General features: G+C 36.6%; 1 protein-coding gene across 1 annotated transcript; it reads right to left on the reverse strand.

The window, feature by feature from the left end:
• Positions 1-2,954: 2,954 nt before the first annotated feature.
• Positions 2,955-19,522, reverse strand: LOC147860745 (tRNA ligase 1-like). The gene is made up of 28 exons (XM_087323477.1): positions 19,505-19,522; positions 15,988-16,308; positions 15,773-15,823; positions 15,384-15,463; positions 15,204-15,303; positions 14,935-15,013; positions 14,304-14,424; positions 14,089-14,195; positions 13,214-13,339; positions 12,648-12,712; positions 12,426-12,566; positions 12,156-12,307; positions 11,902-11,933; positions 11,601-11,767; positions 11,448-11,527; positions 6,819-6,884; positions 6,463-6,731; positions 6,208-6,315; positions 5,590-5,690; positions 5,446-5,506; positions 5,292-5,368; positions 4,627-4,698; positions 4,474-4,550; positions 4,296-4,376; positions 4,110-4,212; positions 3,835-3,999; positions 3,390-3,656; positions 2,955-3,304 (listed from the first exon to the last, which is right to left on the reverse strand). The coding sequence occupies exons 1-28, from the start codon at positions 19,505-19,507 to the stop codon at positions 3,176-3,178; spliced, it is 3,201 nt and encodes a 1,066-aa protein (XP_087179603.1). The 5' UTR covers positions 19,508-19,522; the 3' UTR covers positions 2,955-3,175.
• Positions 19,523-21,319: the final 1,797 nt, after the last annotated feature.

Consider the following 21,319-nt stretch of genomic DNA (forward strand, 5'->3'; position numbering starts at 1 on the left):
GAGAACACATATTTATCTGGGATCATCTCTCTAAGGATGGATATATCTAGTTGGTAATTACTCGTCGGTGATTTTTTTGTCTAATCTGATTCACGTACTGAGCAAAAAGAAGTTGGGGGTGAGTCTATCAAGACTGTCGCTTCTTCGTTCCTACTTCACGCTACGGAGACCTTCCCGGAAAAAACAACTAAGGAAGGTCTCCAACTAGCCCTACTCCTTCCATGAGTCCGCCGATGCCCATAACAAAGGAAGGGGAGAACACATATTTATCCAAGGTTACAAAGGCATGTATACAAAGATATCTTATATATGGATATTGATGTGTATCACAATTATCCTAATGGGAAAAAACACTAGTGTGAGTTAGGAACATGTATGTAGTGATCGTATCTAACTAGAAATAAGTACAACCGATATCTCTATAGGGGTAACTTTTATTTATATATATATATATATATATTGGATATTTGATCAAAAACATTAACATCAAGCTCTAGTACCAATTGTTATAGATGTATCTAATGCAAGCATGAGAATAAGGAAATAAATAAGAAAATAAGAGAGAAAGAAGGGTGTCAAGGGATTGATTTGGAGTTTCATGGGCAAAGGGATTGATTTGTAGTTGAGCGCTCACCACAAGAGTTTGTTCACCACAATATCGAAATCTCAAGGTAGTAAAATTGCCATATCAAGGATTTGAACTCAAATCCTTCCCCACATAGTTAATAACCTTAATGACTTGGCTATTCTAGTTAAATTGATTATAATCAGTATGATTATATGATCTAGACTTAATTAGCACATATTATATTGGATGATTGTTCTTTATATTCTAGAATCGACTACAGCATGCACATCTCTAGAAAAATCTAGAATCCATTAGAGTATACACATTTCTAGAACTTTCTTTGTATGCATACCTCTCTAACCTTATATAAATATATGTGCGTATGAAGGTGAATAACACTAGCTACGTAATAGGTTATTTAAGGGGTGTTGGGTGTGAGAGTGGATAATGGACCACTTCTCTCAATCTTCTTCTTTTCCTTGCAGTAAGCTTCTTTAAGGGTTAGGAGGGAGGAATATTTAGCCTTTATTCTTGCTAAAGATCAAGATGAGAGGGTAGAAGAGATGAAAAAAGGAGGCACTAAAGAGGAGGGGATGTGGATGAGGGAGTCGAAAGCCATGATGAAAAAAGGCAAGGCACCGATATTGTTCATGAGTTCAAGCCACCAAAAGCTTATGTCCCCTTTCTATTTGTAATCTCACCATTGTTACACTCTATGTTAAAAGGGGTTTTCTTATTGTAATTGAAGTTTATTTGGTTCTTAATCTAGCATATGTTATGCAAAGATTGTCAATCTTAATCCTTGTTAATGTCATTGCATAACATAACGGCGTACACAACCTACTTGAGAGAAAGCAATCAACAGTTGTCAAATCAGATTTCATGAAAGGTATTCCACAAAGGAATTTTGCAACGGAATTTCACAAAGGGAATCATGGAGTGCCCTTCCGATTCCATGAGTGTTGATTCATTACATGAGAACTTTGTTCACTCATGTAGAAATCTATTTGCGATAACTCATAATTGATGATTGCATTTAGTAACTTGCCACGAGGTCAATCATGCAAGTCAACGAGGCCAATACCTTTGAATTATTCATTGGAGAGTAAGAAACTTTATTCTACTCGATATTGGTACACAGTGATGCTCAAAACTGCTTGAGATTAGAATGCATAAAGAAATATGGAGATGTTGCCTATATAAAAATCATTTTTGGGTAATTATAGATTGGTAGTCCTTTAAATATTTGACATAATTGGTGAAACTCATGGGTGGTATGTCACAATGAGCTTAAAACAATTTTTTGTTAACATAATTAATTCCATTAACAATTTGATCATTATGATCACCTTTGACTACTACTTTTAAAAAACTCATGAGCAATAGCTAAAACTATTATAGATGTTTTTCAATTCTTGAAAGGAACCTCCCACAATTTGTTCAACCATAATGAAAAAGTTTTTGTTCCATAGACCAACAACCTCGGTCTCATGTACCAATCGAACAACTGTTCAAGTAAATTAGGAACGCTTTATGTCCTATGGAGTTTTCACCAAATATATATTGAGACAATATAGCTATTTCTTATTGATGTATTATTTTAGCCACAAGCCTCAATCAAAGTTAACATTCATCTATAAGTTAAAAACAATATAAACTAACTATCTAACAAATCGTGTTAAAATATATTGCATATTGCACTAGATGACTACCCACGATATAGCATGATTTTATACTGATTAGCATTTGGCAACATCGTGTATTAATCTTAAACAAAACGCATTTGCCTATGAATAAGAGCAATAAGTGCCAACTTTACATCACCACTAATTCTAACATCCAAGTGATAGTTTGTTTCTTGGCATTCCTTGACTTCTACTCACACCACCACCCATGAAACATTTACCACCAATGTAGCCATCATAGTTCCAACCTTTGGACATAACCTTTTTCTTTTGTGCTCACAAAATGTTCGAGAAATATGACTGGTTGCAATTTCAATGGTGGCTCAAAAGAAAAAAGTCAATTGTTTGTAAAGCACGATCCTATAGTTACCACCAAAACTAAGACAATACTCCTTTGTAGACACTAAAAGACACTTGTTTGTAAAGCACAATCCTAAAGCTACCACCGAAACTGATAATACTCCTTTGTAGACACTATGGATTTTCTTGTTGCTAGGATATTTCCGAAAATAATGTTAAGCTGAAAAAATAAAAAAAGATAGTTTCCATTGAGCAAATGAGTAAAACCCCATTTGATGGATGTCTTTTCTTAGAGAAGTGCATACCTTACTTTGTACCTATGATTTTATTGTGCCACACAATGCTTCATTTCTTAGAAGCGCACATCTTATTTTGTACCTAAACCATATGCTTGAAAATACTATGACAAATAAAATTTTACAAAATTGTGAATGTGAATTGTAAAAAAAATATGATCAAGACCTAATTATGGCACATAAGTATGTACACGAGAACAAGGCCCTAGGATGATTACACTGGTTATTTTTAGGGCTCAAGATTTTCAAGAAAAAAATCCCTTATTATCACCCTCTTCAAAATGCACCTACCGCTAGGTTTTGATGCAAAGTGTTTCCTGTAAAACTCAAAGCAGCTCTATGGCTCCGGTTACTACAATAGGTCGAATAAATTTCAAGTAAGTTGCTTCCCCTCGTTCAACCAGCTTTGGAAGTAGGCCTGCTTCCTTGGCCTTTACTCCTTGCTCTGTCCACAACTTTTCCAAGATATACAGAAATTTCAGTCATACACCAAATTTAACCGTGAGTTATATAGCTACTATATATTGTTAATTAAGGTACCGTTATGTGAGGCCAGTGAACTTTTGATGCAATCCCACAATTGTTTGCAAGAATGCGCACTTCAAGTGCACACATCTTGCTGGAAAATAGTAGACCTGTCAACTCTGCAAGCAATTTCACACCATGAAATTCGCCAAAAGCAGCTACTGCAGCTACTCCGTGTGAAGCCTTGTGTGCAAGTGTCACATGAGGAGCACGCTTTTGAATTAAACCCTCTATTCCTTTCCCAACAAAATACCTTTCCAAATCCTTATCTGCCAATGCTAGCTGAAAAACATTAAACAAGGGACATTAGTATTAACTATTTTTTGCAAACTACAATGTTTACAGAACTTGCATATAATGTAAAAACTAATAGATTGTCATTATGTTAGCAAAAGCCAGAGCACAAATTTTGCACGTTATATAATATTCCAAGGTTACAGATTATATCTTCAAAACTCACCTTCTTTAAAATATCAACTATCTCTTTCGATGACAAAACCAATGCAGCATAAGTCACATTTTTAAAAGAGCGCTCTGCGCCCAACAATTTCTGTAGAGGGATATCCCCCTTCAAAATGGCTAACAATTGTTCCCTTAAACTTTCAACAGTTTCATCAAAAGGAACCTACAGAACAACAATATAATGCACAATTATCCAAGAATGAAGTGATGTTGGCCATGCCATACATGCATGCCTTTGGAGTATAAAATCATGCAATATATTTAACAGAAAACCTGGATGGCATCGAAATATGCAGAATGTGAATTGACAACTTCACGCAATTTTTGTTCCCAATTTGACCATTCTTGCCTGAAAGACCCTTTCGTACTATCTAGCCTAAAATTTTGATTATTCTTGCTTAAATGAATTTGCCCAAATGAAAAGTTTTACAACAGAATCAATATCCTTACTGAACACACCTCGCATGTTTTGCTGTGTGCTGCCTGAAAAGGTCAAGTCCATGTGTAACGACTTCCAAAACAGGTTGTGGGATATCAGGCCTTCAGTTTACAAAATAATGTTACCTTCACTTTTATGAGAGTTACAAGCTAAAAATTTAAGTGGGATAATACATCTAAGGATATGAGGTTAAATTACTTGTTTTCCTTCAGTACAGGTAACTTCACAAGGTACCCAAAACGTCGCTTCAGATCATCTTCAAATTCACTTCGGTTCTATAGGCACCAGCTGTCACATCATCATCTGCTAGAGTCTAATCCATCAAAGAAATAATAGCAAGAAAAATATTACCTTTCCCTCATAAAGGTTGTAGAACATCAGTAAAACATATCCAGCATTTGGAGAGTTCTTATCCAAATTACCCTGTATGCATTGGAATCAACAAGATCAGGATATGTGATGAAATTTTCATTTAATTTCCCCTCTTAATAAAAATACAAAATTTCATTAGTTCCAGTTTCAGTTATATGATTCTGAATTCCCCATGGATTATTTTTTGTGCTTAGCTATGCCAGGTCTTGAAGTGTTAGGATTCCATCTACAACTCCTCATTTTTCCTCACTCACCTACGTGAGTTTTATTTTCTGTGACAGAACTGTGATAATCATCAGTTTCCTATCTCCATCCCCAAGCTACCTGACAGGAGCACTTATGGAGCTCTATGTCTTTATGCTCTTGCACACTTACATTAATATAAAGGGTTACAAATTATTTCGCCATCTCCATTCACATGCATCACTCCCTCAGTCTGTTCTGAGCATTGTGAAAGACATCAATGAATGAAGTGAATCTCATATTACAGTGAGTTCGTCTTTCTCTAGGAAAACGTAGCAATTATGGTAGTTCATCACTGGACAGTAATGGAAATATAAATTCAGAAAGAATGATTCTTATGTTTCTCAGACTGTCAGAATTATGTCCAATATCTTGCAGCAAGCTCCACAAAAAGTTCTTACTGGATGATCTGCTCGTTGAAGTACACGGTATATGAACAAGCACAACATATCCAGTGAAAATGGATTTGAATCTGTGCCTGCAGAGCAAAGGTTTCAGATGACAGAAGAACAGCAAAATGGCTTAAATTATCCCTATGAATAAGGCCATTATTACCTTCTGAATCAGGCACAACAGGAACTCCGATGGCACGTGTACTTTCACACATGCTCTCGATCTGTAAACGAATAAACTTCTAAGCCACGTTTGTTACCAAACTTCCATATTAATCAGTACATACCTAAATCACATAGAACTCACAGTTTGCCAAACTTCTACATTGGGCGCATTTTTATCAGCTAATGTAATTCTCAATCGTGAGCCTTTCCGTCTCTCTTCTAAGAGCTGAGGCCAGTATCTCCCTGATCAAGTAATACATCAACAAGGTGTACACGCATGTATATATACATATATCAAAGATAGATCCCAGAAACATGGATGAAAACTCACATCACTTCTACTCACATACTTCTAATCATAGTATGAACCATACGTGCATTCGCATTCGAGAATGTTTCAATCATTCGAGTATGGTGAACACCCCTTGAAGTATGGTAAATACCATACTTTTGTATTCATTATTTATTATAAGGTAATAGTTTTTTAAAGGTCAGAAAATTAAGGTAAAAAGTGTAAAAACAAAACATAAGAATTTTTTTATAACATACGCATTAGTTTGCATTCATATGAAAAAGAATGTTTGCCAGTGCATTCGACTATATTACGTACTATGCTTCTAATTACATAACTGACTTTTCATTGAACATAAACACATGATCAAAGATAGATCCCAGAAACATGGATGAAAACTCACATCACTTCTACTCAAATACTTCTAATTACATACTGACTTTTCATTGAACATAAACACATGCATACCTTTCATAAGATCACCCATTAACATATGCAGAGTTCTCCCATCTGACAGAGCACCAGGATTTCTAAGTAGCTCCTTGCATACGGCAGATTTTCCACAGCCAGGTATTCCTGCATTTGCAGAAAATAGAAACATAGCTTGATTTATGCCTGATAAAGAAAAATAAATGCAGATGCAGCAGGCATTCAGAATTCAAGTTTCCTAAAGTTATCATTACAATACGTCATCTACGAAATATGGCAGGGAAGAAACAGTACCCGGAAAGAAAACTATCATCCCCTTATCACTATTGTCCACATTCATTGGCTCTGTGGATAGAAGTGAATCACCCTCAGAAACTGACTCATCTTCATATTCAAGCATAGGCAGGAAATTCTCAGTATTGATGACAGCTCCAGCAAATCCAACCAATTTCTGATTAAGAGCACTTCTTTTTGCATAGGCTTCCAGGAATGGCTCTGCCTCAGATAGGTATATCTTTTCATTTAGACCTCTTCCTCTAAATTTCGTTGTTATATATTGCGCCCTATTAGATCAGGTCAAACAGAAAACATAAAACACCATAACATAACAATTCTTTATTCTCCTTCAGCTTTGGCATCAGAAGCCTTACCACTCAGTCAAAAGTTCATCAAGGTGTCGTTGTTTCTCACCAGATGTATTCCAGTTCCCCAATTGCCTGACAAACAAAGACAATAAATTTTAAATAACAATGGTAAATCCGGAAAATAATGCTTTTCCAGAGACCGAAATTAAAGGATATCTATACAATATATATTATATCATTTTGGAAAGTTGATTAGCCCATGAGGGCATATCTTCCAACTCACTCTCACTCCTCAGCTACATATCAGGAAGGCTCTTTTGCAAGTGTTACATGGACACTTTCCTAAGATGCCAATACATAGATGTTTGCATATATCCTACAATACTTGCACTCTTTATTACTCCAGTTCTAGGAAACTTCAAAGCACAGTGGGAGTAGACCAGTTTCAAGCACACTCCCCTGAGCTTAGGTTCAAATCAATGAAATTGGTGAGATGCAATAAGAGATCGAGGGATGGACCTTTGCTCCATTGCATCAAAATTCTCTCAAAAAGACCAGAAACAGAACTGAACCTAATTTGCCATCATGTTATATTGATGTGACATGCGAGTTGAACTAATTTGTCTCAAAGGCTAAATTAGCCACTTGTCATATCATTATTTCTTCCTTTATTTGATTTTGTATCCTTTCCATGATGGGAACTTCCTAGATTTGACCTTGTATCTTTCCCATGATAATTACTTCGTAGGTTTGATTTGGTTTCTTTCCATGATAATTACTTCATATATTTGATTTTATCTTTCCCATATTGATGTGACGAATGCACTGTATTAATTTTCTCAAAAGTCTAAATTAATGAACATAACAAAAGCTTTTCAGGTTGTGGTTTTTGTTAACTGTAAGCAGGGGCCAGAGTTCTTTACACATGCAGACAACAAAAGGCGGGGGCATTGAATATGGTAAATGATTTACTGTTTGTTGTAACAACCTACTGTATATAGCTGCACCTTAGTTTGTGATCTAGTTAGTCTTCATTTAAGATGTAATCTCTTATTCGGTCTTATAGGCCATTTTGGCCTCTTAAAAGACGTTAATATATCTTTCTTTCTTTCTTTCTTTCTTTCTTTCTTTCTTTCTACCTGAGTTGCATCTATACATGCTCACTTAGGAGCACATGAACTTTTCATTTTTGTTTTGCCAAAACTTTCTATCACACCACCCTTCAGCACTATGCTCATATATCCTTGTTTATTTAATTTTCAATTGTGTATCTTGTGTTCTTTTCATATTTTTACACTAACATGGTATCTGTGCTTTGAGGTCCAGCACCTATCTAACAGAGCTTTGGAGGAGATGACTGCAGATGTGGGGGCCAATGAAAGGATGCTTTGCGTTTGCACAGATAACAGCAGCTAGTGGAAGTGGAAGTGGCGCCCCTAGTGAGCCTCCTGCAATGTCAAAGAGGAAGTCTGATGGAACGAACTACATGCTGTGGTAGTTCAACATGTTCACCTTGTTGGATTCATACAACTCCTAGATAGCATCCTTAAATAGATGCCAAATAGGTGGGAATAGCACATCCAAAGAATCTTATGATCATAATCACTCCAATTGCTCTAGATCTCTGGCATCAAGAAGGGTAATGCAAACAAAGTACGAAAATGTAATGGGGACAACCAATTCCATGCACACGTCAAAGGCAACAGATGCCTGGGATTAGTATGAGATGAAGAATGAGACCAAGATCCACAAACTGGAATCAGTTGTCCACTGAGCAAATGGAGAAAGGGAAAGAATGCAGAGATGTTTATCACAAGAGAAAAGCATCTTCATGATGAGTTGTCAGCTTACAGATTGGTGAAATCATCTGTGGAGTTAGCATGAATGTGTATTCTCTCTTTGCCTCCAATACGCATTATCTGCTAGAACAGATAAAGAGAAGGCGGAAAGCCAACCAGAAGGTCATTCAGCATGCCAAGTACATGGTAAAAGATATATATCGCTCAGGACTGTCAAGACTACAAAATTAAAAGCCAAGAGTTCAATTCAACTGGTTCAGTGTCAGCCAAGAGGATTTCTGCACATTTAGCTGAAGATGAGGGAGTAATGCTGTGGCTAGTGCAGGACGCGGATGATGTCAAATCCGAAGGTCCTGCAGAAGTGTTCTCAGATGTGGATGCATCTGGATACACTTGGGCTATAGATAGCAGAGCAAACCGACATATGATAAGCCAGGAATTGATTTCAAAAGTTAAGGAACATCAAAGATTTGTTAATCCCAGCGAGGAACAATTAGGGATGTCCGGCTGAGGGGAGTGGATGAGTGTATATGAGAACTTGATGCAGTGGGACAAGTGCTTGGTCTGGTTAGCAGATCCTAATTTGGTTCTGTTGGTTAGGTGCAACAATATTGGGTAACCTTTCAAAATATATTTGAGCTGGCTGACTGCATTCGTCACAGATGAGAGCAAGGGCATAGCAGATGTGAGGATATGGCTTCAGCGCTTTGGGCACCTAAAATTCTGCAGGCAGATGAGCTAAGATACAACTTGCTGAGAGTAGCCTGAAGTCCCAGGGGGAGTGAGGTTTGCATGTTGGGCAAGCAGAGATGTAGGTCTTCTATGCAAGAGGCAAAGAGCGAGATATCTCCTCTAGAATTGGTCCACGCTAACCTCTACACAATTGTGGTAACAAAAGTGTTGGGTGGATTATCCTTTTTACTGATCATCAATGGTTAAAGTAGGATGTTGTGGGTATGTTTCATCAAAGAGAAGCCTGAAGTTCTTTGGTTTATAATGTGGTGGTAGATGGTGTATAAGCAACTAGACCTGAAGGTGAAATGTATTCAGACTGATTAAGGTGGAGAATTTCTTTCGAATCTGTTTTGAGTATTTATCATTGAAGAGTATTTGAAGGAAGCTGGTTGTGTTGTATACTCCACAGCAAAGCGGAGTAGAGGAACTTCAGAATCAGATGATTGAGAAAATGGCCCATTATATGAACAAGGAGCAAATGCATCTTTGTCAAATACATAGAACCTGGAGGCAAAGCCCTACAAACTCCATGATTTTACTTAAAAGACGTGGGCTCGGTCATGATGTGGAATTTAGGCAAGGTTCACATACCTCAGATAGGACATCCAAGACATCAAAAGTAAAATACACCATACACCAGCCAAAGGTAGAGCAAGAGCAAAGGACCCAGTAAATCCTGAGTAACTCCATCAAGCTCTAGCTGGAATGTCACTTCACTTCCCAGGGCAGGCAGATTGACTCTGACACTACACTAAGTAGGAAAATTGAAGATAAGACGGTACATCCTAAAAGGTCGAAGTGCATGAAGAAGCAAGCATGGTGGAAGTGGGCAATGGATCATACCATGAACCTAGCACTTAAAGAGGGTGATCCTTGAAGATGTCAAGTGCTAAGCTCTATGGAGGAGGCAATGGAGAGTAAAGAAGAGTTTGGACGTACAAGCTGAAGAGTATTTCGAACAACCAAACTTATGGATAGACCAGACAACAAGGTCATAAGGATGTTCTAGCATTACTACTCCCCGCATTGCCTTTTGCACCACACAGTTCTTCAATAGTCTTGTTCATTGCCTATTACTCATTAACATGGTACTCTCATAGGCCAAAATCTCTTTCTTTCGTCTCTTTTTATATTAATTTTGAGGTCACATGGATAGCATTTGGTCTCCCAATGATAGTAATAATATTAATTTTCAGGTCAAATGGATAGCATTTGGTCTACCAATGATAGTAAAAATATCTGTGCATCTCTGTTTATGTAGAGTGAGAAAGACACACTCATCAAAACTTTATAGTGGACAAACCACTTAAGTACATGTGATTTAGCCTTCGTCTCTGTTTATGTAGAGTGAGAAAGAGACATACTTATCAAAACTAAACAGTGGACAAACCACTTTTGTACATCTGATTTGTCTCAAAGGAAAAAAAATCTCTCCTCTGTCTTGATTTTTGGGTCCAACGTGTCCGATTTGGTCTCTTTTGGGTCCACTGCATCGGATTTGGTCTCCTAATGATGGTATATGTATATGTCTGTATGAAAAATGAGTAAAGATGGTAATATGTCTGTTTATGTAGAATTGAGATAGGCATGCTCATCAAAACACATGGATGAATCTGAAATTGGTAAGCAAAGTAAATAAAGTAAACACTCGTTTCTTTGTTTTTGATAGTAGACAGATCACTTTTTACATCTGATTTGTCTCAAAAGCCAAAAATCTTTTTCTTTCTCCTTTCTTTGTATTGATTTATGGTTCCCATGAGTCTGATTTGATCTCCTAACAGTGGCAATATAACTATCTATCTCTGTTTATATAGAGTCAGACAAAGACATGCTCATCAAAAACACATGTATGAATCTGAAGTCAACAAATAAACTAAATAAAATATTCACTCATTTCTTATTTTCTGATAGGGCAGACAGACCATTATTTTACATCTGATTCATCTCATAGACAAAAAATCTTTCTTCCTTATCTCTTTATATTAAATTTTTGGCACATGGATTGGATTTAGTCCCGCAACAATGGTAATATATCTATATCTCTGTTTATATAGAGTGAGTTAGAGACATGCTCATCAAAACAGATAAGTGAATTTGAAATTGATAACTAATTCAAGTATTCACTTATATCACTTTAGTTACAAATAATATATATACATACTTGAGATAATAATCTCTGTATCTCCGAAAACCGAAGCGAAATAATGTGGACAAGCCATTGCGTATAAGAAAAGTACGAATCTGTTAAATGACATGTAAGAATTATATATTTATATTTGTAAAAAACAAAGACGGCTTAATTTAAATATTTCACCTTGTAAGGTAAAAATTTCAATTTTAGCATCAAATGCTCTGTCTCATCTGCTAATGGCTCACTATGCAAACCTAAACTAGTCTGGCTTGTTTGGAACATGTCTGCAACTAGAGCTGTCTGGAGCTCTCCCTCTTTACTAGAAAACAGTTCAATATCTACAAAGAAACCTGTAGAAGATCCATAATCAATCATTCAACTCCATTCGGGTGGGAACATATGAAGTGTGACTTTTTGTGGATGTTTTATTTTTCAAACAGGTGGAACAAATTGAAAGCCGCAATATTCAAAATAAAGAATTTACCTCTATACAATGGCCATAGCTGTGGATCCTTCCTGCAAATAGAAAGTATCATCAGTCAGCTTGACTCTCTATCATAATACGTTGAGATGAAGCCAAGAATTCTTTGCTACTCTCCTACTTCTTGGTAACCGTGGGATTAGATCAGCTCCCACACTATTAATTGTTGTATTAGCTTAGTGATTCCCAGTTTTGCTTTTGATGAAACCTAATAATTACTAAACAATAAATGTAACAAAAAATCACCCAAAACTCACCTCATTTGCACCTGATATCTTCGAAATACAGAGTCATTGAGTACATGGATCGTCAATCTGAAACAAATGTTCATACTACTTTTATAATTTGCCTTCACATGACAAGGGTAACGAACTCCCATATTTCTTGATCGTAAAAAATGAATCATCTCCTGCATAGTGAAGAGCCTTAGTACTGATCTCCAAGAATGTGAATTCAAATATAGGTTAAATTTTGGCATGAAATGTTTTAACTTTTTTTTATTAAGCAACAGCAAAAGGAGCACATGCCTGCAATTTTGATGCCATTTGATTAACAGGTGTGGCCTTAAGAAACTTGTTGAGCAATGAGGGATCACCTCGAGTAGCTGACCAATCTGACAAATCTGCGCACATATCATGTCCAACATCTTGAAGAAGCGCATTAACTTGCTGTGGAGAATAATGAAAGTGTTAAACTTCAAAGGTTAATCTTTCAAATAAGTGACTCTGTACTCCAATGATATAATTTACCTTCTGCTCATTCTCTCTGTTCTCAGCACATAATTCACGAAGACTTTTTCCTGGTTGTGCATTTTCTAATCCAATTCCAAAGAAAAACAATATCAAAACCCATGTTTAATTCAAAGTGTAAATGTGAATTGCAATGTGACATTGACATCTTCAAAGGCTCAATCACCAAAAGTTACATCCATGTGAATCTCAAGGAATCTCTGGTAAAATATCATGGCATACAAAGTACATCCAGTGGACCTGGGACATCATTACAATTGGCAGATTTGTGGAATCATCAATGTGTGTCATGCCTACACAACCACATGCAAGATATTTTTTCTAAACACATGGCGAGTCATATGCCTGAAATTGACGTTGAATCTATCAGCAGACAAGTAGCCCTTATTCAAATTCTGTTGGACCTGTAAGTTCTAAAAATGCACATCAGATAATGCAGCTAAAGAACAAGCAAAACTGGCAGAAATATCTACACATAAGAATGATTGGAAGTAATAAGCTTGCATATGAGGAAAAGCAATCAGTTAGTATTGTGAGGTAAATGCCAAAAGATCATAATATCATACCTTTATATGTAACCAAAGGAAACTCTCGCAAAGCCTTTTGCATTTTCTCTGGACTTTGTGGACTGACAATCCTTGCAACCAAACCCTCAAGGATCTCCCCTTGTACATCAACATGGCTTTTGGTTGCTGAAACAAAGAAAAATTCGATTTTCAAGTAGAAATTTTAAAGAGAAACTATAGAACCATTAGTTATGGTTCCCAATCATTAAGATAAAAATGTCACAGCATCGTTAGTGCCTATGATCACCAAGAGACATTTAAAAAGGGCCAATGTAAGACCCAAGGCATAAAATGTTGCACATGGAACTAAGTTAATGCTAGATCTTGCTCCAATACTTGCAAGAAAAGCATATGATTGCAATTCAGGCCAGGGAGTACAATGTGAATGATGGATGGCGCTCTGGCTTCTGAATACAAGGATAAAGATGACCACATAGCATACCAGATTATAGTCTGATATACCAACAGGATACAGGATACAGCTAAACGCGTGCATTATGAGATATTCTCTCATAGAAAGATGTAAATAGAGTCACAAACATTCCAACAGGAATGGCTCCATTATTCCAACAGAAGATTAAGACGTCAACATTGCTAGATACATGATACAAGAACCACCACATTGAGTTTCTCTCACTATTATGAAATGTGATGCTCTTTTTCCAGCAAGTAAAATAACATACATTAACCATCACATTGAGTTTCTATCACTTCTCCTCAGGGTGGAAACTTTCATAATGATCTTACAGCCTTATTTCAGGAACAACACCCAATCAAATCTTAGCAATCTAAATGTGATGAATATTTTAGTAAACATAGGTACAGAATCTAAGAATCATAACACTTGAGGTCTCCTATGTTTAGAAGCTATATACCTTCTACTGAAATGTCTGAAATCTCATCCAAGACCTTGCTTACAGCCGTTGCCGTGCCCTCCTCACACAATGCATCATATGCAGTGAAAAAGGATGTGGCTGATTTTCTACACGAATTTTGCAGAAATTTACTGTTTCCTGCTTGAATAAATCTCTGGATGGATATGTTGATGCTTCATTCCAATAACAAGCCTCTACAGTCAAAATAACAGTACCTTGTTGAAAACAGCCATACATGATTGGCCGGTAGCCTCCACTGCCGACAAAAAGCAATAATTTCTGGAGTAGAATAAAATTTAGGCTTATTTTGAAGATTCGTCACAGCAGTGACCACCACTGTAAATGAAAATAGAAACAGCTCATTAGACATCCTAATGCTAATAAATATAACATAATGTCAGTCTTAGGTTACATGAAATGTTTCAAACAAGGAAATGGCCATTAATACATAACACGCGTGATGAGTAAAATGACATAGATTAACCATATTTGAGAGTTATATTATTTGAGGTGGAATTTGTAATTTCTCATACATAACATGTGTATTATGTAATTGACATAAAATATTCACATATATAAAAAAGATGTTTTAGATCGTAATATCTGCTTCAGCACTTTGATGGTAGTAGACTTCCTGGATATAATCAAGCATGATATGCCAAAAGTAACTTTTTAAGATTGGTCTCATGACCAACCCTTTTAAACAATGTAAGAATTTATTAAAGCATGTCTTCAATCAATAAAGATATTAAGTTTGTCGCATAATTTTAGATTCTCGATACTCTTTTATGCAATTAGACATCAATTACTTTCTTATTGTAAAGGCATCATTAAAATTGCACTAACCATAGTCCTGCTTTGGCCTCTGTCCATGGTCACCCAAGACAGCTGTAACGAGCTCCATTGAAACACAGAGATGGTGCCTCTGTGAAAAACATAGTATTGAAACACAAACTCTTTCACTTGTTAATCAAAGATACATTAACTTCGAGAAATTAAGCAAACGAATATAAAAGAATTAATATAAATTATAAAATCTACAACATAATAAGATGAATTCATAAAGACCAGTAAGTTCCTAGATTACACATAAATTTGTTCACATAACACCCCACCTCAAGGTATGCATTGAAATCCCTCTTTTTCACTGCTGCTTCAGGCCCCCAAGCTTCCTGAAATATTTTACTCAGTACAAAGACCCCGACAGCAGTGTATCTGCATTAATTGAGCCGTGATTCTTAACGGTAGTGACTACTGCAGCCCAACTGAGGTTACGAGTATATGAGGCTACTTACAGATTTCCAAAGCTATTTTTGGCAAAAGCGCCATAATGGCCACTGTACATAAAAAGAGATCCTGAATGCTTCAAAGAGACCTGATAATAAGTTATAATATAAATTTCATTAAACAGTATACTTTTACGAGCATATTTGATATACAGTTTCCTTTGTATTAGTGCATAACTCACATTTAAAAAACGTAGTCAGTATATTCAGTAATGAAATCATGATAAATATAGTATTGCATATGAGGAATCAGTACCAATCTGCTTAATCTACTATTATATATCTCCACACCAACACTTAGTAAGAACTTGAACCTAGGTGAAGTATATTTCACATGTAAAAGACAAACGTTTGCCAAAATATCTAAATGTCAAAAATATGTCTTAATTTATCTTTACCTCTAAAACTCCTTTCCCTGAGTTAACAATATCAATCATTTTCAAGCGAATCTGCATAGAATCAGACTGTTTTAGTGCTTCATCCAATTGCTACACAAAGTTACCAGCTTTTAGCTCCTTCATTCAAGCAATGTACAGAATACCCTAGTTAGTGTTTTTGAACAACTTCAATGAGCACATAGCATTTCCTAAATAACTATGGCAAAAAGGAGAACCTCTTGATCAGACTTCTCATTCTCGAATTTTGGATAGAAGGTTGCCCTGATTTGCGCTTGAGCACTCCCAAGATCTCGTCCATGACAAGACGACATATGGTGATCTCCATCATGGGACACTGAAGTACTTGAACTCTGTGCTCTATCCTGGTGATCATCACGATTAATATCAGTTTTAACTGGAAAGTTTGATGATGGTGTGGATGATGTCTGTCCTTGGCTGGAATCACCCATGTTTGATTGTGATGAACCTTCTACTTTCACAACATATGCTGTTGCTGGACGTGATGGTCTCCACGTGCCCCTACGACCCCTCGTTCCCTGTGAAAATCAACATTAGCATCATTTTCAGCAAGCAAACTCAGAATATAGTCAATCATACTTCACCATGGCTTAAAAGCCGTTAATATTTCTTTCTTTGTTTCTTTCTATTTATTCGGATTCTATGCATTCATTCCAATTATCAGGGATGTCATGGCTGCACCCAATTGTTGTAGAGGCTCTATTTAGGTTGGCATCTTTCTTCATGGTGCATGGGAGCTTCCTTTGGCAATAGGTTTGCTAGGTTTGTCTTTTCCTCTTAACAGTTGGTGAGTGGGATCGATAGTATCATTTGGTATTGACCAAACTACATAATGGTTTTAAGTTGTATGGTTTAAGCAGAAACAACCGAATTCATTGGATGCACCATCTTTGGCACTAACCCCCTCAGTGATTAGCAAGCCCATCACATAAGATCTCATCCAGCCAGTGATTAGGATAAAATATATGAAACTTTTGCAGTAGTTAGGTACATAGTCTTTTTCATGAAGAATCCATCTTCTCTACACCCCTGAGGATGGATTTAAACAACCCCTTAGGTATAAATGGATAACCAGTTTTCTGATGGATTGAGATGCACCAATACAGAGCCAGAATCTGAAGCACTACATATGTTGTTCCACAGTTTACAGTTGAGATTTCAGGATGCTTTCCCAGACTCTTTAGGAAGGGATTTGGACCATTTCCCAGGTAAGGATTTTGATGAGAAATGTTTGGGGCTTTTTTCACTCGAGATGCACAGATTTAGGAAGTCTTTTGCTGACTAGATATTTAAAAGAGCTTTTAAAAAGGCATGTCTGACTTCTTCAGAAGGTCAGGCTCAAAGAAAACACAACCGGTACCTTGGATATTGTTTGATTCAGTATTCCATTCAAATTTTTCCATAGATGGCGGAGGATGCATGTCTCCTTGGGTAGTACTCACGTTCAACCTCTGCTAGAAGTATCCTTATTTTCTTCATAGTATCCTCCACAGTATTTGTAACCATGGTCCCTAAATCATTTTACTGTGTGGTCATAACCTAGTTTCATAGCGAGGCTGCCAGAATTGGTAAAGTTAACTTTGCTTTATTTTCCCAAACATTCAACAAGATTCACATGTGGCAACTTTTGATCTCCGAGGTCACTTCAGCCGTTTGACATCATAAATATAACCTTTTGTATCATTTCATTAATATAACCAAGGCTTTGGCCCACTACTCGAGGTAATGGAATATGAGAACCAGCAGTACCTGGGGTTGTTCCTGCTGAAACTCAAGAGACACCAGAGGAAGTTGTTAAAGGATAACAATGCAACCACACAAGTTCATCAACAAAAAACAATCACAACCTTCTTTAGCCCCATCACTCCTATTTATGCTACAAATCAATCAAAGGCTACACAAATGGGATCCCCACCAAGATATTGCAAAGGGGTTACAGTAGATCAAGCAATCACAGTTTTTTTGCGCACATAAACCTTGGCCTTGTGGACAATGATCTCGGCACCCATCATCAATAGATGAAGGAAATTGTCTCCCACCATCACAGGTGTTCCATTCACTTTTGGAGATCTCTCAATTCTGGATCAGCCCATGCTAGAGATCTTTCAAAGGTGGAAATTGTAATCTGTCCAACTTGAGAATCATACATCTATCGATAATGAAAATCATATAGTTTCTTTTTTAAACTTTTTATTTACTCACATCTATTGTGGTTTGCTATTCTCAAAGATGAGACAACATTTCAAAAGGTAACTTCTTGTTTGATCTTATAGGCAATTTTGGCCTTTTTAAAGACATTAATATATTTTTCGTTCTTTCTCCCTCTTCCTCTCTCTTTGATATCCACATTTTTGTATAATTGGTAAGAGTGTGAAAAACAACTTCAGCATCAGATTCAAGAGGCAAACTCTGATATGTACTCAGAAAACTAAAAAAGCCTTGACCTTGCTGAAGATAATTTCAGAATGAGATATCCACAATTAGCTATGATCAATAGATATGTACTGCAGCCGCGTGAGATATATCATGTGCAGGATGATATATAGGTATGAAGGGATGAAAACCAATATCAGCCTCAATTTCAAATAAGTAAACTCGAAATACAGTCGGGAACCTACAAAAACTCTGACCTCATTAAAGGTAATGGTATAAGAATCCAGATTTTTATATGACCAGCAAGTACGGGATTCAATTACAGAAGAAACTTTATGTGCATTATGATGTGTATGAAGAATCCATTTGAAAAGAGAAACTCCTAAAAAAAAAAATTGACAGAAAAAGTTATTACAAAAAAGCCTAACTTGAAAAGTCATCAAAAGTTCATAATTTGACAACGTTTGGAAGATACTCATACTCTAATATGGATACATACATATATGACAGTTGTTTAATACAGGTGCATATTATGTGCGAGATGGATGTAACTAGAGCCGAAGACTAAGTTGTACTATGGATAAGGTGAAGGATGAAGTATCAAGGAGAAAATCATGATATTACTATGGTTTTACCATGTTTAAGTATCAGAAGATGAAAGAGAACAAACAATTAAGAAAGAAATATGCATGGTGATTAAGTGTATTCCAAGATTTCACACTGTTTTTGAATTGAGAGATGAAATGGACAAAGATTTAAGCAAAAAATATGGATGATGATGCGTATATTCATGGACAAAGACTTAAGTAAAAAATATCGAGTCTGATAAAGGAGACCAAAGATAATAATAAGAAGCAAGAAATAAGCCTTATGATTAGTAGATTCTGAGATCCACCATGTGTCAGAATCAAATGCCAAAGGTAGATAAAAGCAAGCAAAAAATAAGCCTGATGGTGAGTACATTCTGAAATTCATCATGTGTCAGAATTAAATGATTAAAGAGGGAAACAAATACGCAAGAAACATCCATGATGAAGTATCTTTACAAATTTTAAGCCCATGTTTTTGAATCGGAAGATCAAAGAGAGAATCAATCAAGCAACAAATAGGCACGTTGACATGTATATACCATGTCTGTCAACCATATGGAGACAATTAACCAGTTCTCACCACGTTTATGAATCACAACATCGAAAAAAGACGCAATATATAGCTGTATATGCCATTTTTTCTTGTACGGTGTTTCTGGATCAGAAGTTCAAAAGAGAGAGAAAAATAAAAAAACAAATAAAAGTCAAAACACGATATGCATGACGATGGTGAGTCAATTCTGAGATTTACCATGGAAGCTCGGCAAAGGGAGGCTAAAGACAACTCCTGGACTCAGCGATGGCAGAGGAGGGAAAAGCACAAACAGTTGACTGCTGCTCACAGCGATGGCATCGCACAGGTGGGAAAGATCAAAGCTCCCGTATGAACCCAGGGCCAAACGAATGATTGATTTTCTTCGTTATATCTTCTTCCTTTGGCTTTTTACATGCTGAAGCTATTTCTGCAGGCATTCAAGAATTTCCTATGAAAAGAGAAAGCAATGGAAATGATTGGAAACAACAAATTTCCATTTGAAATTTGCTCATATTCCTTCTCTCTTAGAACCTTCTAGAAAGAAAAAAAAAAACCAGACAACCCCTCTCTAATCCTGTCATGAGGTTTTTGCGTGGTTTCCGGGGGACTCTGTGTCCACGGCCACCAGGAATGACATTCTCTCGGATCTTTTGAACTTGTCCTGTCGGCTTCGCCTAAACCCCAAGGTGCCCGTCGGGCATTGAAGCAAGCAAAGACCCAGGCCAAATCGTGGGGCTGCATCCTGTCACAAATTCCCCAGCTGCTTCATGCATGAAATAAGTACTTTGATCATTAGAAGAGATCATTCTGAAAAAACAATGCCATGCACCGATGCAAATGCCCTCGAGGTTTTCTTTCATCCCCGCCTCCTTTACTTTGTTGCTTTTAAATCAGTCCAAACCATGCATTATTGCGTACCTGCCATCCGGGACAAGGACTGTGAGGACGTTGGCATCACTAGTATACAAACAGCTCAAGAGAACACTATATCCAATAAGAATCAAACTTGAAATTTAGGGTTTAGATGACCTTCTCTCCTATCCATTAGATGATAGACCCACATTTTGACATCCCTAGTTGATAGTCAACCATTAATATCTTTTAGAGGCGACAAAAGAAGATGCAAATTTATCAACGTGTTTTCTATCTTGGATTAACATTCATGACTGTGTGCAATGGTGGGGTAAAACTTGGTAAGGTAGGTGGAATTATCTACATAGGTAACACTTGATAAACAAAGTGCACATGTTGTATGTATACAATTAAATGTTAAGCACCTGTCATTGGGGACAAGAAACACGAGGGCATTAGCACCAAGAATATGCATAAAGCTCAAGAGGACACTAGAAAAAGAGAGGGATAAAGTAAATCTTGCTTAAAACTTGTGGTCCACCCTAATCATAATATGAAGGGAGCCCAACCTCGTTGTAAAAAGCCATGAGAGTCACTTGTTGGTAACTTTCGTACTTTTCTTCTTCCTTATTGGGTTTTCTCCTTTCACATAATTCTACTAGAGTTATAAAGTCTTTCCTCTCAATCTTTCTCTCGAGCAAAAGAGTCACTAAGTTTTAAGCACTAATTAGCCAAACCCTAATCCCTCAACATATTGTCCTCTTTAGTTACTTAACTTGCAGTTTATGCATGCTACATGTACACTTCCTTCATCAAACAATGCCTGAGTAGATAATTCCACCTACCTTACCAAGTTTTGGCCCACCATTGCACATGATCATGAACGTTATCCAATAAGGAAGTCTACACATTCATAAAATTGCACATTTTTGTCTCCTATCTAAATAGTCATGGTTGACTATCAACTAGGACATCAAAATGTGCATCTATCATCTAATAAATACGACAAATGGCCTTCTAAACCTTAAGTGCATATATTGATTCCTATTGTATATAGCTCCATAAATGCATAAACAACCATTGGTTGAAGCTATGATACCTATCTCTTCTTTTTATTGGTAGAACTTCCATATCACGAGTCTCGACTCTGATAATGTCAATGTTTATGATTTGGATTTT

Source organism: Azolla caroliniana, unplaced genomic scaffold (genome assembly GCF_043228905.1).
Source record: "Azolla caroliniana isolate FFs.n. ecotype wild unplaced genomic scaffold, voAzoCaro1.0.p SCAF_8, whole genome shotgun sequence".
Taxonomy (NCBI): domain Eukaryota; kingdom Viridiplantae; phylum Streptophyta; class Polypodiopsida; order Salviniales; family Salviniaceae; genus Azolla; species Azolla caroliniana.

Coding starts and splice junctions, on each gene's coding strand:
- LOC147860745 (XM_087323477.1), bottom strand. Junction 15,824..15,987: donor ATGAGAAGTCTGATCAAGAG/GTTCTCCTTTTT, acceptor GATTCTATGCAG/ATTCGCTTGAAAATGATTGA. Junction 3,657..3,834: donor TAGTTGATATTTTAAAGAAG/GTGAGTTTTGAA, acceptor AATGTTTTTCAG/CTAGCATTGGCAGATAAGGA.